We start from the raw sequence: 22820 nt of genomic DNA on the forward strand, positions 1-22820 counted from the left end.
TGGCAGCAGCATCGACTGAATACACCCTCTGCCAACGATCATAACTTTCTTTACTCTTCTACTTGTTATGGTCGTTGCTTTCATATGTAGCTGTTGTTGTTTGGTCAACTGTCTGAAGACAGGTCTCAACCTCACAAGTAATATCAAGAAGGCACAACTTATGAGGCAATTAGCCAGGAGATAATGGGGTAGAGTGGCCAGTTCCGTTCCCCCTCCTTTGCATACAACGTCCACTAGCCACATATTACACTAGTCGTACACACCTTTGAAGTAACGGCTACCATATCTGGCCGCGAAACCAGGTGGTCTGAGTTCGATTCCCGGTTGGGGCAAGTTACCGGGTTGAGGTTTCATCCAGGGTTTTCCCTCAACCCAATATGAGCAAATGATGGGTAACTTTTGGTTTTGGACCCCAGACTCATTTCATCAGCATTATCACCTTCACCTCATTCAGACGCTAAATAACCTAGATGTTGATAAAGCGTCGTAAAATAACCTACGTAAAGAAACTTACACTAGCCAGACTTCAGATGCATACAAACAACAGTTCTTCCTCCGACACATATCGTCAAGTGAGATGTACTGCCTGAAAATAGTTGTGCCCTACATATCAGCCAGAACCTCAATCAAAGGATCATATGTAGCTAACTGTAAAATAATTTTATATTATTCAGTTTTATCATACGTAAATATGCTGTAATAAAATAGATATTGACATCATTTTAAGAATAATATAGGTCATAGACTAACTCTAAATAGATATTTTCTGTCCTCTTTAATGTTATAGTTCCCTTGTCTTTCATATATAAGTAACTGTAACATTATTATTATTATTATTATTATTATTATTATTATTATTATTTCTTAATAAAATAGATATTAACTTAGTTTTAAGTATGATAAAAGCCTAAATTTGTACTGTAAATATTTTGTAATAAAATTGATATTGACGTAATTAAAAGTATAAGCCTAAGCCTAAATCTAAGTACATATTTTCTGTCCTCCTTTTTTAGAACAATGTCCTTTTTTAAGCTTCGTGTCCTTTTTTATCGATGTAACTCTGGTCTCCATACCTTGGTGGCCAAAATTCCTTTGAAATGACTCGATCTTTAAAGAAAGACTCAATTTCTCGCATACTGATGCAGAAAGTGTGACTAGTGGCGCCATTCTGCTGAAAATAGCCAGTACGACTTTGTAGGCAGTTTCTGGACTCCAAAGTGTACAGCAAATTGCAGTTGGCACTTCTTTATGGACTCTGATTTTCAGTACATGCGAACGATAAACACATGCTGTTCCACTGAATACTGAACCATACTCTTCTGTACTGAATTCAAACAGAGACTACACTGTCTCTGTATCACGTGCTTCACAACACGATTATAAGACCACAATCCCACAAAAAACTAACAAGCAAGCAAGGAAGCAAGTAAGCTACTGTAGGATAGCATAAAATGGGCGACTCGCTCATGCGCACGTGTAGAAAGACTGTGGCACTAATTCTCATTGTCACCATGCTTCTCACACATCAAGGCATGTTGGTAGCAAATTTTATTAAAATTACGACCATTATATTGAGGCCAAGAGCGAGTGATACAATCCGTATTAAGAAACTGGTTTCGTGGCAGATAAAGAATGTTATGGCAATTCAAAGTCTGTAAGAAATGGTATTACTGCTGATTTTAGAACTAAGAACAAGAATAAGAAAAGAACATATGAAATATAGAACATTCAGAATGCAGTGTGAATCAAGTTGCGAGGGGACATTATTATTATTATTATTATTATTATTATTATTATTATTTACTTACTTACAAATGGCTTTTAAGGAACCTGAATGTTCATTGCAGCCCTCACATAAGCCCGCCATCGGTCCCTATCCTGAGCAAGATTAATCCACTCTCTATCATCATATCCCACCTCCCTCAAATCAATTTTAATATTATCTTCCCATCTACTTATCGGCCTCCCCAAACGTCTACCGGTCTCCCAACTAACACTCTATATGCATTTCTGGATTCGCCCATATGTGCTACATACCCTGCCCACCTCAAACGTCTGGATTTCATGTGCCTAATCATGTCAGGTGAAGAATACAATACGTGCAGTTCTGCATTGTGTAACTTTCTCCATTCTCCTGTAACTTCATCCCTCTTAGCCCCAAATATTTTTCTAAGAACATTATTCTTCACTCAAAGTGAGAGTCCAAGTTCCACAACCATACAGAACAACCAGTAATATAACTGTTTTATAAATTCTAACTTTCACATTTTTTGACAGCAGACTAGATGACAAAAGCTTCTCAAACGAATAATAAGAGGCATTTCCCATAGTTATTCTCTGTTTAATTTCCTCTCGAGTGTCATTTTATATTTGTTACTGTTGTTCCAAAATATTTGAATTTTTCCATCTCTTCGAAGGATAAATTTCCAATTTTTATATTTCCATTTCGTACAATATTCTGGTCACGAGGCATAATCATGTACTTTGTCTTTTCGGGATTTACTTCCAAACCTATCGCTTTACTTGCTTGAAGTAAAATTTCCGTGTTTTCCCTAATCGTTTGTGGATTTTCTCCTAACATATTCACGTCATCCGCATAGACAAGAAGCTGATGTAACCTGTTCAATTCCAAACCCTGTCTGTTATCATGAACTTTCCTAATGGCATATTCTGGAGCGAAGTTAAAAAATAAAGGTGATAGTGCATCTCCTTGGTTTAGTCTGCAGTGAATTGGAAAAGCATCAGATAGAAACTGGCCTATATGGACTCTGCTGTACGTTTCACTGAGACACATGTTAATTAATCGAATTAGTTTCTTGGGAATACAAAATTCAATAAGATTATCATATAATACTTCTCTCTTAACCAAGTCGTATCGATGGCCTAGAACCGACTGTTCCAAGTCCATTTTACTATTTTTTTTTTTCAGGAGAGCTATTTTTAGCGTCTAACATTCAAAATTTCATGAAAAAATTTGGAATAGCTTCATAGCAACCTTATGGAGAGGAATATTTACAATTTTGTTCGATTCATATATGCAGACAAGAACTGGAACATAATGAAACACAGATTTCTTTGTTATAAAAAGTTGGACTTAGAACAGTCTGGTTCTCAGCCATCGATATATATATATATATATATATATATATATATATATATATATATAATTATTATTTCCTTATAAACTCATTTCGTAAGGAAGTTAGAAAACTTACAAATTTGTTTTGAATTTTGAATAAAAATATACTATATCAGTTTGAACTAATCATTGAATGTCTAATATATTAATTGCTAGACTAGTGCATCAAAGACCAAAATTATATAATTGTGAATTTATTATTCTATAGGGTGGGGCAGTGGGATATGACAGTTCTCATAGCCCTGTTATGAGACACTCAGAACGAATTAAAAGAAAACACATATACTCGAAGTTGGTCACCTAAACGCCAGCAATCTGCATAAATTAGGAAAATTTCTTTTTAAAGCTAAAATTAGATGGGAATAGAAAGTCAAAGCTCTAACGGAGATGGAATTATAAATGTTGAGTAGCCACACAATAAGAAACTACGAAGAATAGTCAATGAAGTTAACAGAATAATTCTTAAAAGACTGAGCATAAAAATGAAAAAGCTAAAGTAGGAGTTTTAAATACAAGAGCTATACTTATTATTTGATTATTATTATTATTATTATTATTATTATTATTATTATTATTATTATTATTGTAAACAGAGGATACTTTTTTTTATTTTATTGGGTTATTTTACGACGCTGTATCAACATCTAGGTTATTTAGCGTCTGAATGATATGAAGGTGATAATGCCAGTGAAATAAGTCTGGGGTCCAGCACCGAAAGCTACCCAGCATCTACTCATGTTGGGTTGAGGGAAAATCCCGGAACAAACCTCAACCAGGTAACTTGCCCCGACCGGGATTCGAACCCAGGCCACCTGGTTTTGCGGCCAGACGCGCTGACCGTTACTCCACAGGTGTGGACCAGAGGATACTTATAGGTCCAATATGTATTAGTTTTTGTTATAATGTATAGAAAGTGATGGCGGATAAAGAACTGGAATACATCTACTCCGCCACGACGTGAACAAAGATTGATGAAATAAATAAATATACTCGAAGTAATCCAGTAAAATGCAATTTATTAATTTAAATTACTTTCTAACAACTAAATTTCGTCAATAGCCTCCATGGCAACGAATACATTCCTGCAATCTGCTATGAAAATTCTGCATAACTCGCCCCGGCAAAACAGGTTCGATGGCACTAATTGCATTCCTTATGTTTTGTTTCAGCTGGATGATGGTGCGAGGGTTGTTGCAATACACCCTACTTTTGAGATAACTCCATAGGAAATAATCAGTACACACTACTCATGGTTCCATGAACTGTCTGCGAAACATGTTTCCAGAACGAATAATTTCACGATTTGGAGACATTGCCTGGCCGTCAAGATCTCATGACCTGACTGCAGCTGTTTACCTCCTACAGGGTTATCTCAAGAGTAGGTGTATCGCAACAAGCCTCGCACCATCATCCAGCTGAAACAAAATGTAAGGAACGAAATTAGTGCCATCGAACCTTTTTTTGTTGGGGCGAGTTATGCAGAACTTTCATAGCAAATTGCAGGAATGTATTCACTGCCGTGGACGCTACTTACGAAATATAGTTCCTAAAAAGTAATCAGACATTAATAAATTGAATTCTACTGGGTTACTTTCAGTATATGTATTTTTTTTAATTCGTCCTGAGTCCCATAACAGGGCTATAAAAACCGTCATATCCCACTGTCGCACCCTATATTTAAAATCTGAAAATAAAAAAAAAATAGTTTTTACAAAATTTCCATATTGTTAATGACTCTGACATACTTAAAAATGCACTACTGGTATATGTGCATACTGATAGTAAACCACTTACATCAACTCCAGATTTAACCACAGAATAGCTAGCAGGCATTGAAGTGGATTCAAATTTTATCTCTGGCTTGACAGCATAAGTGTGGTCCATGAATTCCATCTTCATGCCTGTCACGTCCAGATGTGATAACATCTCTTCCTACAGAATAAAAAACATTTTGCATAAAATTATTTAGCAATTTTAAAGTTCAATTCTTATGTAACAAAAGTCACCGTTGCACCGTTGACTAACACTTTCAATACATAAACAAATTAAAGAAGAATATTGAAGGCAGAACAGTAATGAGACAATAAGGGATAAAGGAACGTCTCAAAATAGGCCAGGTGTTCATTCCGTAAATAATTTACATACTGTAATATGTGTAAAAGAAGCTGATTGATATTCTGCAACGTCCGTGTAATTTTTTATTTTCAAGAAGTATATTTGATTACTCAGGACAACACTAAAGTGGAATTGTAATACACACAAATGTCAAAGAAATGAAAATATCAAACTTCACGATTGATACAACATGCAATTTAGTTTAGGCTTTAAAAACTTTATAATACTATTGCTTACTTACTTACGGCTTTTAAGGAACCCGGAGGTTCACTGCTGCCCTCACATAAGCCCGCCATTAGTCCCTATCCTGAGCAAGATTAATCCATTCTCTATCATCATATCCCACCTCCCTCAAATCCATTTTAATATTATCTTCCCATCTACGTCTCGGCCTCCCTAAAGGTCTTTTTCCGTCTGGCCTCCCAACTAACACTCTATATGCATTTCTGGATTCGCCCATACGTGCTACATGCCCTGCCCATCTCAAACGTCTGGATTTAATGCTCCTAATTATGTCAGGTGAAGAATACAATGCGTCCAGTTCTGTGTTGTGTAACTTTCTCCATTCTCCTGTAACTTCATCCCTCTTAGCCCCAAATATTTTCCTAAGCACCTTATTCTCAAACACTCTTAACCTATGTTCCTCTCTCAAAGTGAGAGTCCAAGTTTCACAACCATAAAGAACAACCGGTAAAATAACTGTTTTCTAATTCTAACTTTCATATTTTTTGACATCAGACTGGATGATAATAGCTTCTCAACCGAATAAGAACACGCATTTCCCATTTAGATAAAAGAAGACTTACTAGTATAGTAGACATACGAACCTTCAGGGAGGCAGACTTCAATTCTGACATTATATGCTAATTGGAGAGCTAAGAGAAAGACTATCAGTAGCCAAGCTAGTAGAGCAACAAGATATTATTAGAAGATTCAATATTCCTAAATTAAAGGACGAGGAAATTAAGCAACAGTATCAGGTCGAAATTTCAAATATGTTTGCCTCTTCAGGAAGTTACGACGAAGTTGAGGAAGAGTTAGATGTTAATAGCGTGTGGGAAAATATCCGAGTTATTATGAAACTAAGAAAAAAAAACCGTGAAGATTGATGAAGATTTTTCCATGGTAGTAGAAAGAAGGAAACAGGCAAAATTGAAATTCTTACAGGGTCCAGTTGAGGCAAATAGAAATAAACATTTCAATGAAAGACAGGAAGCAAGCCGTACATTTAGGAATAAAAAGAGAGATTACTTGAAGGAAAAACTGAATGAGGTAGAAACAAATGGTAAGAATAAAAACATTATAGATTTAAATAAGGCCATAAAGGAATTTAAGAACGAATATCAGGAAAAGGTAAACGTGATCAAAGATGAGAATGGTGACTTGCTTGCAGGCTATCATTCAATCCTGAACAGATGGAAAAGCTATTTTCGGCAACTACTAAATGTACAGCTGTCAACAAAAAAAGTGGCCGCACTCGTGAACAGCGAATATTTTCAAAGTCCACTTCAGGTCGCGGCGACGTTACACGATGCATGTGCTTGTACAAGCAGTTCTCGAACTATGAAAGTGTTCCATATCTACGCCTCGTAGACCAGCGGTAGAGTGCTTGTTTAATGATTCAAAGGTCGTGGGTTCGGGCCTTCTTCAAGTTTTCATTTTATTTTTTAATCTTTCTTTAGCGATGTAAATGATGTTCAAATTATCATTTATATCCAGTTATCGTTCTTTATGGATATCACGTTATTTATATTTTGTTATCGTTCTTTAGAGATATGAATAAAATTCAGGTCATCATTTGTATTCTGTTATCGTATTATAACGATATGAATAATAATTATTATTGTATTTCCAATGGGGGTTAGCCGTATTTTACATATGTATGTTAGGGCTATAGTTTTATACACAAAAAAGATAAGCATAAAGAGAAATGGAAAAGAAAATTAAATTAGCTTACGCGATGTAAACAAAACATAAACAATCCGTAAATTAGGCATTGCGATTGCAAAACAAATATCAGGTATCAATTTGTAACATACAAAAACATTAACAACACACATACGTAACACTTCTATAACACAAATATGCAGCTTTCCGTACCATACATCATAAATTAATACACAATAGTCACACAATCACAATCAAACCATAATTACGACATTGCGACATCAAGCATCACATAACTGACTCACATACATAACAAATCAAGCATCCGTTACAACACATACACTTCAACATAGTAACCACACTTTTAAAAGTTACAAATTTGGCTCCAAGAAGAATAAATAGGACACTGTTACTAATTACTATTCTTCTACAATTTCTTAAATACATCTGTAATAAATCTGTGAAATTCCGATATGAATAATATTCACGTTTTTTATATTGTTATCGTTCTTTAGCGATTTAAATAATATTCAAGTTATCATTTATATTCTGTTTTCCTTCATTAGCATTATAAAACAATATTCAAGTTATTTATATTGTTATTGTTCTTTCGCAATATATTAATTAAACAAATCGATATTTATCATTTATATTTTGTTATCGATCTTTAGTGAGACTGTATAAATAATATTCAAGTTATTTATATTGTAATCGTTCTTTAGCGATATAAATAACATAAATTTAATATTAGGTTCGGAAAAATCCAGTTGCATAATACTGGTATTAGTTTTTCTTTTTGTATTATTATATTATACTATCTTGAACCACAATAAAATGAAAAGGAGTAACGAGGAATTGAACCTGAGACGTTGACATCTAAATTCCGACGTTCGTCCGCTGAGCTACGAGAGCAAAAGTGTGGAAACATTTTTGGAAAAATTGGCCCAATCACACTCTAAGATCTTCTGATGATTCGTAGAAGCTAGTCCAGGATGCGGGGGGCAAAGGCTAATTCAGATTTCCCGGTCTCTGACCGGGTCAAATATCCTGATAGAATTAATATTTAACCCTTGCCGTGACTTTCGGTGAAGTCCGGAGGACCCAATTAGTCAAATCCACTCTCCTCATCTCCACGCTTGGGCCCCTTGGAATTTAATAAAATGCGAAAGAGATTGTGGTGTGCGGAAAGCAACGGGATGTTACCGCATTTAGGCCTATCCTTCCTAAGAAAACTGCAAACATGAACAAAGAAGCTTTTAATAGAAGAAGAAGGATCTTCTGCGGACCTCTGGAAAAAGAACTAAGGAAGAGACTAGTGAAGTGCTTTGTGTGGAGTGTGGCATTGTATGGGGAAAGAACATGGACATTACGACGAAATGAAGAGAAACGAATTGAAGCATTTGAAATGTGGATGTGGAGAAGAACGGTGCGTGTAAAGTGGACAGGCAGAATAAGAAATAAAATTGTGTTTGAAAAAGTGAGTGAAGAAAGAATGATGCTGAAACTGATTAGAAAGAGAAAAAGGAATTGGTTGGGTCTCTGGTTGAAAAGAATAATAGACGACATTAGGATATGTGGATCATATGCGGAGACTAAGAGGAAGGCAGAAAATAGGAAAGATTGGAGATTGCTGGGTTTGCAATGTAAGACCTGCCCATGGACAGAACACTTATGTGTGTATGTTCAGAATGCCTGGAATATCGTGTCTAAGAACAGTCGCTATTTGCAAAGACTAGTCAATTCCATGCCCACTCGACTGCAAGATGATCGAGATAAGAGGAAGATAGACTAAATATTGAATTGTGGCCTTTTGTTTTGTTTTTTGAACGATTAATTGTTTGAATGTTTTAAGGCCGACGCCAGTAAATTTGTTATGTTTATGCCACGAAAGATATTTTATTGAGAATAAAATCTTTTTTCTTTCCATTTGCAGCCACAATATCATAATGATAATGATAAAGTCATGGCATAATATATTAATGAACCTGATGTTAATTACTAAAATAATCATAAAAGAGAAAGGAGCCATTATGTCTAGTTTGTCTCTCTCAAAAACGGAACAAAAAAGGACATAAAAAGCACGAGGTTGTAGTTGAACGCAGGACCTCATGAATAAGACGCCTGAACGCTACCATTATGCTATCGAATAACACACAGTATACTTGAATTATAACTGTAGATATCAGGCAACGTGGTCCAACAACATGTAACATCGCCTGTCTCCGAATTGTAGCGAAGATACCCGAAGGGAACTTTGATACAGGAGAGCGGCCACTTTTTCTTTTGACAGCTGTACATAGGCAAAATAGAAATGATCGGAACGATTCCACACTATCTGAAGTCAAAATTGCAATACAAAATCTGAAAAAGTACCAGTGCCCAGGTATCGATAAAATTCCAGCAGAATTACTACAAGGGGGTGGAAGTGCAATATCTAGCAAAATTTATAAGCTTGGGAAAACGAAACTGTACCAGAATAATGGAAGGAGTCCATAACTGTAGCTATCTTTAAGAAGAGGAGACAAGAATAACAGCAGTAACTTTCGAGGAATATCACTATGTTGACATCGTACAAAATTTCGTGCAATATTGTTTTGAGAAGATTAAATCCATATGTAGATCAAATTATTGGGGATCATCAGTTTGGTTTAAGGCATAATAGATCGACTGCTGTTGATCAGATTTTATGTATTCGACAGGTATTGGAGAAAAAATGGGAGTATAAGGAGTATACCAGTTATTCATAGATTTCAGAAAAGCTTATGACTCTGTTAAGAGAGACATTTTATATGATATTCTTATTGAATTTGGTATTCCCAAGAAACTAGTTCCATTAATTAAAATGTCTCAGTGAAACGAACAGCAAATAGGTCAGTTTCTGTCGGATGCTTTCCAACTCACTGCGGACTAAAGCACTTTTACTTTTTAACTTCGCTCCAGAGTATGCCATTAGGAAAGTCCAGGATAACAGAGAGGCTTTGGAATTGAATGGTTATATCAGCTGCTTGTGTATGCGGATGACACGGGAATTTTACTTGAAGCAACTAAAGAGAAGGTTTGGATGTAAATCCTAAAAAAAGACAAAGTATATGATTATGTCTCGTGACCAGAATATTGTACAAAATAGAAATATAAAAATTGGAAATTTATGCTTTGAAGAGGTGGAAAAATTCAAATATCTTTAAGCAACAGTAACAAATATAAATGACACTGGGCAGGACATTAAACGCAGAATAAATACGCGAAATGCGTATTATTATTCGGTTGAGAAGTTTTTGTTTTGTCATCTAGTCTGCTCTCAAAAAGGCTGAAAAAGTTTATAAACCAGTTATCTTACTGACTGTTCTGTACGGCTGTGAAACTTGGACTCTCACGTTGAGGGAGGAACAGAGGATAAGGGAGTTTGAGAACAAGGTGCTTAGGGAAATATTTGGGGCAAAGAGGGATGAAGTTACAGGAGAATGGAGAAAGTTATACAACGCGGAACTGCACTCCTTGTAATCTTCACCTGACATAATTAGGAACATTAAATACAGATGTTTGAGATGGGCAGGGCATGTAGCACGTATGGGCATATAGAGTGTTAGTTGGAAGGCAGGAGGGAAAAAGACCTTTGGGGAGGCCGAGACGTAGATGGGAGGATAATATTAAAATGGATTTGAGGGAGGTTAGATATAATAGTAAAGACTGGATTAATCTTGCTCAGGATAGGGACTGATGGGAGGCTTATGTAAGGGCGGCAATGAACCTTTGGGTTCCTTAAAAGCCATTTGTAAGTAAGTAAGAGCTCTATCGCCATCAAAATAGTCACCGTTACAAAGTAAACTTTAATAATATCTTCTGTACCACAAATATTTGCAATAGATTATATGTTAACAGTCCGAACACTGGTTGCAATCTCACAAATGGCACCGATAAGGCATCACTCATTAGGCAACTAAGCCAGGAGATAACGGACTAAGATGGACAGATTCTTTTCCCCTTCATTGCACATAACTCTGACTAGGAACATAGTTCAGAAAACAGACTTGAGATCTATGGAACATTTTGTTCTTCCTCTAATGCATATCGTCAAATGAGATGTATTGCATGATAACTGATTTATCAGTCAGATCCTCAATCGCAAGTAAAATAATAGTACCACATAAACTGCTACAATAAAGGGGACATTTTCCCAAATCCTTATTTGTAGTGTACACTGTTACAAAACAGAAGACGTACCATCAGTCTAAAAATATTTCTATAAATGAATTCACAAGCTAAGTATAAACTGCGTAAAACTAAAGTTTTTCCTTTTATATCCTTACCAGTATCAATGGAGAGAGAGAGAGAGAGAGAGAGAGAGAGAGAGAGAGGGTGGAAAGAAAGAAAGAAAGAAAGAAAGAAAGGAGGAGGGAGGAAGGAAGGAACGAAAGAAAGAAAGAAAGAAAGAAAGAAAGAAAGGAGGTAGGGAGGAAGGAAGGAACGAAAGAAAGAAAGAAAGAAAGAAAGAAAGAAAGAAAGGAGGGAGGGAGGAAGGAAGGAACGAACGAACGAAAGAAAGAAAGAAAGAAAGGAGGGAGGGAGGAAGGAAGGAAAGAAAGAAAGAAAGAAAGAAAGAAAGAAAGAAAGAAAGGAGGGAGGGAGGGAGGAAGGAAGGAACGAACGAAAGAAAGAAAGAAAGAAAGGAGGGAGGGAGGAAGGAAGGAACGAAAGAAAGAAAGAAAGAAAGAAAGAAAGAAAGAAAGAAAGAAAGAAAGAAAGAAAGAAAAACTTATGAAAACTACAATTCGATTAATGCCTACTCTCTCTTCAACTTGGAGCTCATTTCAAATCTAGATTTATCCTGTTTGGTTAATTTCTTATCGTACAACATTCTTCAGAACTCTAAACAACTGACGAAATTAATTACACCTCACTCACAGGTTCCATTTATAATTAGGTCTACAAGGTAATCCGTATCATTACCTGGACTTCAACAACATTATCAGATATCTCATCAACACACTTCTAAGCTTTCCACCTGTTTCATTATTGTCACTACTTTACTTGTCAGTAATTGTCACTTTCCACCTGTTTCATTATTATCACTGATTTACTTGTCAGTAATTGTCACCGCATACTCCATCGACGTTGATCAATACAGTGAAATAAGGTTGCAGTTGTGGGACATCAGAGAGGACATCAGGTAACTACAATTATATCTCAGAAACTGTAATAAAAAATGTCATGTGCCACTTGTGTGAGCAAAGTACATAGCAAATTATCGCTCACAATATACGTAGGCCTATCCAAGATTGATATATTTGCTACAGAAGCGACAAATGGAACTACAGTAACCTTACAATATTTCACTCTTAATAGCTATTTAGGTAACTAGTGACTCAAAATAATCCTCTAGTTCTGAAAATATAGCCTAAATCGCATTTGTGAAGAAGTATGAAATACTTATTATGGTCCATAAACATAAGAATAACATGTTGGTACGTGAGACTAGCAACTCTGGATTTCCACAGGCTAATAGGGCAATCACAGAAGCGATAACAATAATCCAAGAGGAGAAATTCCTAATACTAACAAGGCATAAGAGCTGACTGCTAAACTAATGCCACCTTACCCACAGCAGAGGTAGAAGATCCTACAACAAGCACTAGGAGGAACAACTGGATTATATGCACAGTACACCAACATCGCAGTCGACGTTGCTCGCTGGTCCCTAGTCACTGGGCCATACCGAGTCTTGTCAAACAAAAGACAATCGAAATGGTGGTAGTAAAATTAGCGACTATATTCTTAAATAATTCACTCCATTAGTCAAAAGCAAGGTTTGTGCAGTACAACAGCGGTGTTTTGAATACACCAATAGAAAATGCAGATGCACTAATATCATAAAGTAGATTATCACACCGAAATAAAAGGGGAAAAAGGTGTATTTTAGGGAATATAATTAAAATGAAGAAACCAAAGTAAATTTCCAGTTAATGTTCGCCAAAACGTTAATTACGTAATTATGACGACGTTCCCGTTTTATTTGTGGCCTAGAGAAAATACTTCGTCTTTTACGAAGAAAACTTTTGGCGGCCATGAAATTAGGTTAAACGAGGATTGAGCGAGTATTCTCTTCCTGCACTTTCAGCCATCTTACATGTCATACCAACATAACTTACGAGGCATTACGAACGTTCCGCGCTAGTTTGCAATATTCCAGCGGGATGGTTGAGCGGGTATTTAAAATGTATATACTCATAGCTATCGATATAACATAACGAATGTTACGCGGTAGTTTCTAATGTTCGAGCGGGAATTCGTAGTTGTGGAAATGGCTGCAGTAGGTGATCGTATTAATATTAGAAAGCTGAGCATTATTAATAGTGAAAATGAAACGCAACAGTGGTGCCGAGAGAAAGGTCTGCTTCCCGCAAATATGGAGTGTCCACTTTGTGGGGAGTTTTGGTACTCTCAAACAATAAGGGAGTCCGATGAGACGAATGTACCAGATGTAGCGGAGTCAACGATCGCGGATTCGTTTTCATACTTGAGGGAAGTGTGTAGAGGTAAGAAAATAAACTGTTATGGCAGATTGGGTTAATTTAGGATTTTACTGACAGGTTAGGTTAGTTTAGGATTTTACTGACAGGTTAGATTAGGATAGATAAGGTTAGTGTGATTTTAGTGACAGGTTAGGTTAGCTTAGGATTTTATGATGCGTTACGTAATTATTTGTGACAGGTTAGGTTAGTTTAGGATTTTAGTGACAGGTTAGGTTAGTTTAGGATTTTAGTGATAGGTTAGGTTAGTTTAAGATTTTAGTGACAGGTTAGGTTAGTTTAGGATTTTAGTGACAGATTAGGTTAGTTTAGACTTTTATAATGCGTTGCATAATTATCTGTGACAGGTTAGGTTAGTTTAGGGTTTTGGTTAGGTTAGGTTAGATTAGGTTAGACAGGGTTAGTGTAGGATTTTAGTGACAGGTTACGTTACCTTAGGTTTTTACAGGACGAATAGAAGAAATAGTGTACGCACTCTGTGAGTTTACACGGATCCGCTGCAACGCGACGCTGTTACTGCTAAGGAATTCACAGTACTTGTTACGCTGAATGTAGTCCTTTTTAAAAGAAAATTTCTTCCATTTAACCCGGCTATTCGTAACTTAAGAAATACCTTTATAGTCTCTTATTCATAATAGTCTTCTATGAACGTTCGTAACAGAAAATACATTGGGAGCTGAAATGTTGTGAAAGCAATTATACGTTCAGTAATTAAATAATCTCTTCGTAACAAGTTGCGAATTCAGGGACAGAAAAACCTACGAAATGCTAGTAAATAAAGAGTTGGATGATATTTTACGTGTCTATAAATGAATTAAATTACTCACCATGATTAGTTGCCTGCTACCTATGAGAGTTTGCGAGATGACTTGACGGATTTACGAGCTTGTAAAAATCTTCGGATTTACTCTGTCCTGAAGAAGAATCGGCACTTTAAATAGTGGTAGACTAATTTCGGAATAATATCGATGATGTGTTCTCTGCAACAACCTGCTCCCGAAGACTGGATCGAAAGAGCATCAAGATAGATCTCATCCCACATTGCACTTGCTGAGCTAATCTTTTCTTTAATCTTCAATTCTGTTTGAATAAGTACGTCATATACAGCTTGGGAAGGATAGTTTAAAAAACTGACATTCCTACCTTATCGGTAGTCTTTGATTTGGGTGACAGCTGCACAATGTTTAGACCTGTTACATTCCTGTCGAAGGGCACAGAGGGTACACGCAATCAACTTAGAGGAATGATTTACTACATAACCGGCCACATAATACACTAAACATGTCAATCAACGCAGCAGGAGTGGTATTCACCAAATCGGGCACAGCATTTTCCCAGTATTGACCATGTATTTTTTCACGGACAACATTTTTTCCTTTTATACAGGTTTCTACAGGTGGTGACAGGATTTTTTCTCGTTGCCAAACTTTCAGAACGGCCCCAAGGTTCGCTCAGCCTCCTATAAAACTGAGTACCGGGTTTTTCCGGGGGTAAAAGGCGGTCAGAGCGCGGTGCTGACCACACACCTCATTCTAGTGACGAGGTCATGGAAAGCATGGGGCTCTACCTCCATGCCCCCCAAGTGCCTTCATGGCATGTTACGGGGATACCTTTACCTTTACCTTTTATACAGGTTTCTACAGACTTCCTTACTGTCTTGTTGAGTAATTCCACATTTCGCGCTAATGTTCGTATTTGGTTCACAACGATGTGAGTAGTTCATCATCACTTTTCGTTTCAGAGTTTCCAGCAATATTAAGAAGGATCTGCTTCATAGTAAATGCATATGGAGGAAATCTATCGTCGAAGAATGGTCATCTGAACTGAGTGAAGACAAAATTCCGAAGTGATGTTCCAAGGGGTCTTGGGCGAGTTTCCCTGTTAGGATATATTTATATCCTTTGCTCCGGAGCCATCACTCATTTCTGCAAGGTTACTAGACTACTAAACATTGTTGTAGCAGACGAAAATGTGTTGGTTGTAGTTGTGAGACACAAGAAAATCAGTAAGGAATTAGTGATCAGAAGAGTCTTTATAAACAGCCTTAGCAGAAATGTGCGAATTTAATGCAGCGGCAATAAGTTTAAATGCCTTGTAAATTCTTCAGTGCCCTCACTGCCTTTGAAACCCGATGACCCTAATTCTCGATAAAATTTGGGGCCTTTGGCGACACTGTTGCTAAAGAGTTGGAACACGAGTCTGGTGGCATCCATTCTCTTAAAGGACGAGAGATATAAATGAGCTGTTGTCAAACTTGGGACAAACCCTACACATTCGCATATCCAGATAAGTCTTCCTTAAAAAGTCTCCTATAAAAACTAAAATTGATATTTTTCTCCTTGCATGAGAGTTCGATTTTATCATGGAAATAATTTCTTATGCATTTCAGTATGTGCACAAAATCTGAGAATGCCTGTATCTTTCTTTTTGTCGTCGAATGGATTAGGAATATAGTATTATGCTGGAAATTTTTTTCCATTGATTTCTAAGACTTCCAGACCTTTCTATTTGTTTGGCTACCATCACAAGTGAAACCGACTACTCTCGTCCCAACTGCTTCTAATTGTAGTAGGCCTATAACTTGTACAAGAATTTTAGCGAGAATGTCACCTGGAGTAGAGTTTCTGCTAGCGTAAATAGCAATTGGTTGAATCCAATCTTGCATAAATACTAATGCATGATTTGCTAATTGTTTCTTTTGGACATCAGATGTGAGATCTCCGAAATCAACAAACACGTCCACTTGAAGGGAATATTTAAAAAAAATTGAATTTCTTCTCTGAATTTGATCTCATCGAATATTACCACTCCGTAACGTTTATTTTCATATATTTCATCATTTCGGTAAATTAGGGAAAATGTGAGGTACAACTCTTGGTTGTAATTTTCAATGCACTCGTGGTATTGCTGTCTTATAACGTTTTATATTAAATCAGTCTGATCGGTTATTTACCGAAAGCTGCCTATCTTTCCGCGGAATCGCTCTGGCCCACTTTCCAAACTCATCTTTTTCTTTGGGAGATGAAAAGAAATATCTTGTTACACTGTTTCTATTGTATTCTGATCTACAACCCGGAACAAAACTGTACGGAATTTTTGTAATTATTTTGTAAACCACCACACAATATTCTTTTGCCACTGGTTAATTCAAAGCACAACAAATTGAAGACATCTACATAACTCTCAACAACAAAGCATATTAACAACCCCTAGCATCTTTCATCATTAAACGAGCAAGATATATATTTTCGAGGTACCTGACTTAAGACAACAGATGGATCGTAGCGATCGAAGCGCCACTAGTTCAGGTACGCCACCGACAATGGGGAAGTACAGAAGTGCGTACACTATTTCTTCTATTCGTCCTGGTTTTTATGATGCGTTACGTATTAGGTTAGTTTAGGATTTTAGTGACAGGTTAGGTTAGTTTAGATTTTTATGATGCGAAGCATAATTATCTGTGACAGATTAGGTTAGTTTAGGGTTTTGGTTAGGTTAGGTTTTGGTTACTTTAGGGTTTTACGCTAGGTTAGGATTTTAGTTAGGTTAGGTTAGTTTAGGGTTTTGGTTAGGTTAGGGTTTCAGTTAGGTTAGGTTAGGATTTTAGTTAGGCCAGGTTAGTTTAGGGTTTTGGTTAGGGTAGGTTAGGTGATGTTAGGTTAGGGTTTTGGTTAGGTTAGTTTAGGTTAGGTTAGGATTTTGGTTAGGTTAGTTTAGGGTTTTGGTTAGGTTAGTTTAGGGTTTTGGTTAGGTTAGGTTAGGATTTTGTTTAGGTTAGTTTAGGGTTTTAGTTAGGTTAGGTTAGGATTTTGGTTAGGTTAGGTTAGGTTAGGTTAGTTTAGGGTTTAGGTTAGGTTAGTTTAGGTTTTTATGATGCGTTAGATAGTTTTAGCTTTTTTATGCCTTGTGTAGGCAACTCTGTGGCAGGTTAGGTTGGGTTAGGTTAGGATTTTAGTGAGAAGTTGGGTTAGGTTAGTTTACGCTTTTTTATGCTTTGCATATACGAAACTGTGCAAGGTTAGGTTAGGATAGTTTAGGTTTTAGTGACAGGTTAGATTAGTTTAGGATTTTAGTGACAGGTTAGGTTAGTTTAGACTTTTATGATGCGTTAGGTTAGTTTAGGTTAGGTTTTTGTAGGCTTTTATTTGCTATAAGCTTTATTTTTCTTTCAGACAGTCTGAATCGCTGTTACAAGAACGAACCTAGAATTGGAGGGCCGAATCATATAGTAGAAATTGATGAATGCAAGATTGGACTTAGAAAATTTGAGGCTGGTGGTCTTATTGTGGAGGGTTCTTGGGTTTTGGGCATGATAGATCGTGAGACGAAGGAAGTGCGATTGGAGATTTGTCCGAATAATAAGAGGGACAAGGATACTTTGCTTGGTCTTATTCGGAAACATGTCGCCGCTCAAACCACAATAATGACGGACTGCTGGAAGGGATATGAAGGCCTGGATGTTAACAATTTCCGTCATTTGACTGTGAATCAGAGCCTCAACTTTGTTGATCCGGAAAGCGGTGCATGCACGAATTTGATCGAAAACGCAAGCGATTGAGTGTGGCTGTCGTAAAGTAGTGATTTTTTGTTTTTTACGTTGGCAGTTGAAGTGCGTCATTGTCTATCATAATGGCGGGCTTCGAAAGAAAGTTCAGTTGTGAAATGTATGTGTTTATTGTAGTATTATATGCTCTAGTTGAGTGTTTTTCAGTGCGTATTGAATTAATAATAGTTCTGCGTTCTTCACATTACATCGCATCGTGTGTTTCATATGACTAAAATCGTTTCAATGACTAGAAAACAGAACGTTTGCACTCACATTACGTTGGACGTGTCATTTCACAGGTAATTTGCCACATATCTCTACAATTACTTTACTTGTAACAATTACCAATAGGATGCTTAAGTTTTAAAATGCATCTCCACAAAAAATTCCATCAAATTCGCTTTGTAATTCGAACATTTTGTATTGCAAAATCGTCGGAATCCGCTCAATCCTCGTTTCACCTGAAATTATTCACCTTTTCATCATATTATCGTTTAAGAATATTACGAAACAAAAACTGACCGACGGGATCATCTTGGCTGGATGCTTATGCGCGAATTTGGTTAATAAAAACGTAAACTAACCAAACCTAACCTTCGTATATGCAAGATGTGTAACCGAAGCAAGAAGGGATCTTCTTGATTTTATCTGTAATGTACACACGAAAATAAATTCAAGTAAGAATCATACTGCCACTGCACGAGAGGTCCACGCATGCGTCACAGCAAAACTGTTCCTGTCGCGAGTCTTTCATTTAAGATACGTAATCAACTCGCAATATTTACGCAAATACATCCTAACGCTAACAGTGATCCCATCAATCAGTAATTACATAACGAAAGGTAGAGAGAAAAAAAAAATTATCCTTCTAACAACGCCACAGATCAACATCATGTCCTTATGTTGGTGACATCATGTATTAGTTAAATTTGGTCGTAACCGTAACGGCACGGTTCAAAGCTACCGCAGCAAATTGTCCAGTTTAGTGCAAATAATTGCTTTTCTGCAATTCTCCATCATGATGCAAGGTTATGACCACAGACTAGTTGAACTTCATATCAAAAAAATGTCTTCCTACGTGCAAGCTCCAACCACGCACAATTCATACCACCAGCCCAAACGATGACGACTGATACCACACAAATACGGCATGTGACTCTAATTTAACCTGCTGAATATAAAGTGTAAAGTGTAAATATTTCTTGCACTGTTAAACAAACAAATAAACAAAATATATAGTGAGCCTTTTCAGTTTACCTCTGACAAAAAGTTGGTCTCCCCTATTTCGTATGTGTCATCATGTGAATCACCGTCTAGTTCCATCTTGATGATATCCATCAAAACTGAAAGAAAGAGTTCCATAATTAACAGTCATTGACACAAACACAGCTGTCAGGAAATCTTATTTCCATTTACTATCACATATCTAATTTAAATTTCAAAAGATCTCGGTAACTAATAATGTTGTTACACAGTAATATGAATTTTAGTATAGGCCTATGTTTAATTTTGACGAAAAATCCACTACATTTATTATATGTTGAGACAATATAGGCTCCTGAACTTAAAGTAGGCCTACATAAACCCTTCTATAATAATGACTTTACAATTTTTATGACTAAATTAAATGTTATATTGTAATTGGTTATTTGATGACTTTTTTTTTTTCAATTGCTATGGTTATATAGCGTCTGAATGAGATGAAGTTCATATTAGAGAATTGAGTCCAGGATCCAGCGCCGAAAGTTACCTAGCATTTGATTTTAATGGGTTGAGGGAAAACCTCGGAAAAATGCCTAACCCAGGTAACATGTCCCAACCAGGATTTGAACCGGGCCCGCTTGTTTCACTGTCAGGAATCCTAACCATAACTCCACAACAGTGGACTAGGCATATTATTCCCATTTTATTGCAATATATATATCCTGATATACTTATTATAATTGCACACGCATTTTCACAATTTTTTTTTTTGTTTATAATTTCAGTGTTTAACAACCACACTTTAGCCATGCCCATTTATTTCTGTCTCTTTTCAAAGCTGGAAGATAAACTGAATTGGATTCAAACGTTTTCACACAGGACTACTCTAAAAATGAATACAAGCCTAACGCGTTGAATTCAGCTTGGGACACTACTAATCAGAAATCTTGTAATCCAATCCAATATGAACATTTTAAGAATATCAGACTTCGTAGATCCATAATGGACATTTTAAGAATATTAGATTTTTCGTGGAATAATAAAAAAAATTGATATACCGGTACTCTATGTAAAAGCCTAAGAAATGGTCTCAACGTTCCTTCTTTGGTAATGTTTTTGTAGCCATATTCTAGTACTAGCATAACGCAACTGGACTTCCTGAATGATTGAAAATTTGAGAAACGAGAACAGTAAAATCTGTCACTGCTACAATGATAATAACTGACTATGGAGTTGTTGCTCCCACGGCATTCTTGATTCTAATAATCAGGGAACGGATTTATATGGACTAAAAATATATGAAATATGTAAATATATATGTAGTTATTTTTACCAAAATATGGAATTAAATATGGATTTTTACCAAAATATGGAATTAAATATGGACTTAAAATTATAAAAAAATGACTATGTACGTTAAATATTGGTACATTTTAATCAAACTAAACAAAAAATATAATGGACGTACCTTATCTTCCAATGTAGTTTCAACAAAACACAATTTTTATTGTCTGTTACCATAACAATAGGTTACAAACATTTCTTTCAAGTGCTGAAAAGTGAATCTTCTTCTATTGTCTCTGAGGATAGATTTATACTGACTAAAAGAGCGTTCGACGTCACAAGAAGTAACTGGTACATAATTCAATTTCACAATGTCTGCTGGGGATAAGTCCAAGTTAATCTTCACTGTTGATTCACCACTCATCACAGCAACAACCTTTTGTAGTTCTTCATATCCAGGGTTTTTTGAAAGTACAGTGTCCACCTTAGCTCTTACTGCATCTGCAACTTTACCTCTACCACGATTCAGTTGTTCCACAGTACTATTTATAATTTCAAAACTTTCAGATAGTGAAAGGTGCCTATTTTGGAGACTTTTGAGCGTTTTTATGATGCATGAAAATGTATGCTGAATGTGAGCTAAGTCATTCTTCACACTTATGTCACAGGTAACTGTTTTCGCAGTATCAATTGAGACTGCATCTTCAGAGTCCAATGCAAGGAGAACATTGTTAATAGAGTCTATATGTTCGGCATAATATTCAACTGCTTCTAGCCATGTACCCCATCTAGTTAAAATTGGCTTTGGTGGCAATGGAATTTCAGGGTACATTTCTTTCAACACGTTAACTCTACTGGGAGCTTTGAGAAATACTTTTTTCACTGATGAAATCAACAAATCTACTTTAGGGAAATTGTCTCTGACCACTTCTGCCACACGATGAAATGCATGCGCCACACAAGTAAAATGAGTCAATTTAGGATGTACAACAGATAATGCTTGTCCAGCTTTGACCATATAAGGGGCAGCATCGCTAATAAAGAATAACACATTATCGTACATAATACCCTTTGGCCACAGGATACCCATAGCTTCGTTGAACAGTTTAACTATAGTTTTGTTATTGCACTTTTCTAGAACATCACAATGTAAAAGAATTCGTTCAGAATATTGTTCACTTAACAAACCGATAACTACATTACCAACAAGTCTACCTTCTTTGTCGGGAGTCTCATCAATGGAAACCCAAATTGAACTATCTTTAATTTCATCTCTTATCTTCTGTATTGTCTCATCGTAGATGGATGGAGCATACGTCTTCCTAAGTGTTGACTCATCCGGGATTGTATGTTGAGTATATTTTTCAAGGAATTCCCTGAAGACCTTATTCTTTAGTTTGTAGAGAGGAATATCAGCAGAGATGAGAGAACGGCACAGGTCGATGTTAAACTCAGATCTTACATTCGATGTTGTTGGTTGTGTTAAAAACAATTGTCTCTGCTTGGAATTTAGTTGTTTGTTGGCCTGATGTTTACTAGTTGTAATGTGTTGTTGCACCAGGAACTTTTGTGTAGATGATACTGCACACTGACACAAATTACAAAATAATATTTTATTGTCAGTTGATAAACCATCTTCTTTAAATTCTGAAATGTAACTTGTTAGTTTTGATTTTAAATTGACTGAATGACGTACTTTTGGCATATTTACCGTCTTTATAGTATGATTTACAAAACTGAACCTATGTGTACTCTGACTGGCATTTAACTGTTGAGCTGCACAACTGAAGTCTGTTAAAAATTTTAAATTAAATTAATACAGTTTTGTAACTTACTTTCCCATTGTTGATAGGACTGCTAATTTTCAAATAACTCTGATGTTAAAGGGATTACTGAACATGTGTTTAAATCTCTATTGTTGAAATGTATTTTTAAAAGTTAATGGAATTTTGTTTTGTTTTATTGTTAAACCTAATATAATATGGACTGTTTTATATGAAATATGGAAAATATATGGAAATTAACGAAAATATGTACTAAACTCTAAAATATGGAAAAATATGGAAAATAAAAGTAGGATTTTTCAACCCTACACATTGTGAAACATAAAGATAATGCA

General features: G+C 36.1%; 1 protein-coding gene across 1 annotated transcript in view; it reads right to left on the bottom strand.

Moving 5' to 3' along the window:
* LOC138691551 (zinc finger protein 91-like) overlaps positions 1-20639 on the bottom strand; it is a 38262-nt gene extending 17623 nt beyond the window's left edge. Inside the window, exons 1-3 of the mRNA XM_069813608.1 lie at positions 20476-20639; positions 19472-19557; positions 4934-5071 (exon numbers count right to left, since the gene is read on the bottom strand). Coding sequence (XP_069669709.1) covers positions 4934-5071; positions 19472-19552 — 219 coding nt within the window. The 5' untranslated portion in view covers positions 19553-19557; positions 20476-20639. The remainder of the gene's footprint in view (positions 1-4933; positions 5072-19471; positions 19558-20475) is intronic.
* Between the last annotated feature and the right edge of the window lie 2181 nt (positions 20640-22820).

The sequence above is a fragment of the Periplaneta americana genome, chromosome 16, assembly GCF_040183065.1.
Source record: "Periplaneta americana isolate PAMFEO1 chromosome 16, P.americana_PAMFEO1_priV1, whole genome shotgun sequence".
Lineage (NCBI taxonomy): Eukaryota > Metazoa > Arthropoda > Insecta > Blattodea > Blattidae > Periplaneta > Periplaneta americana.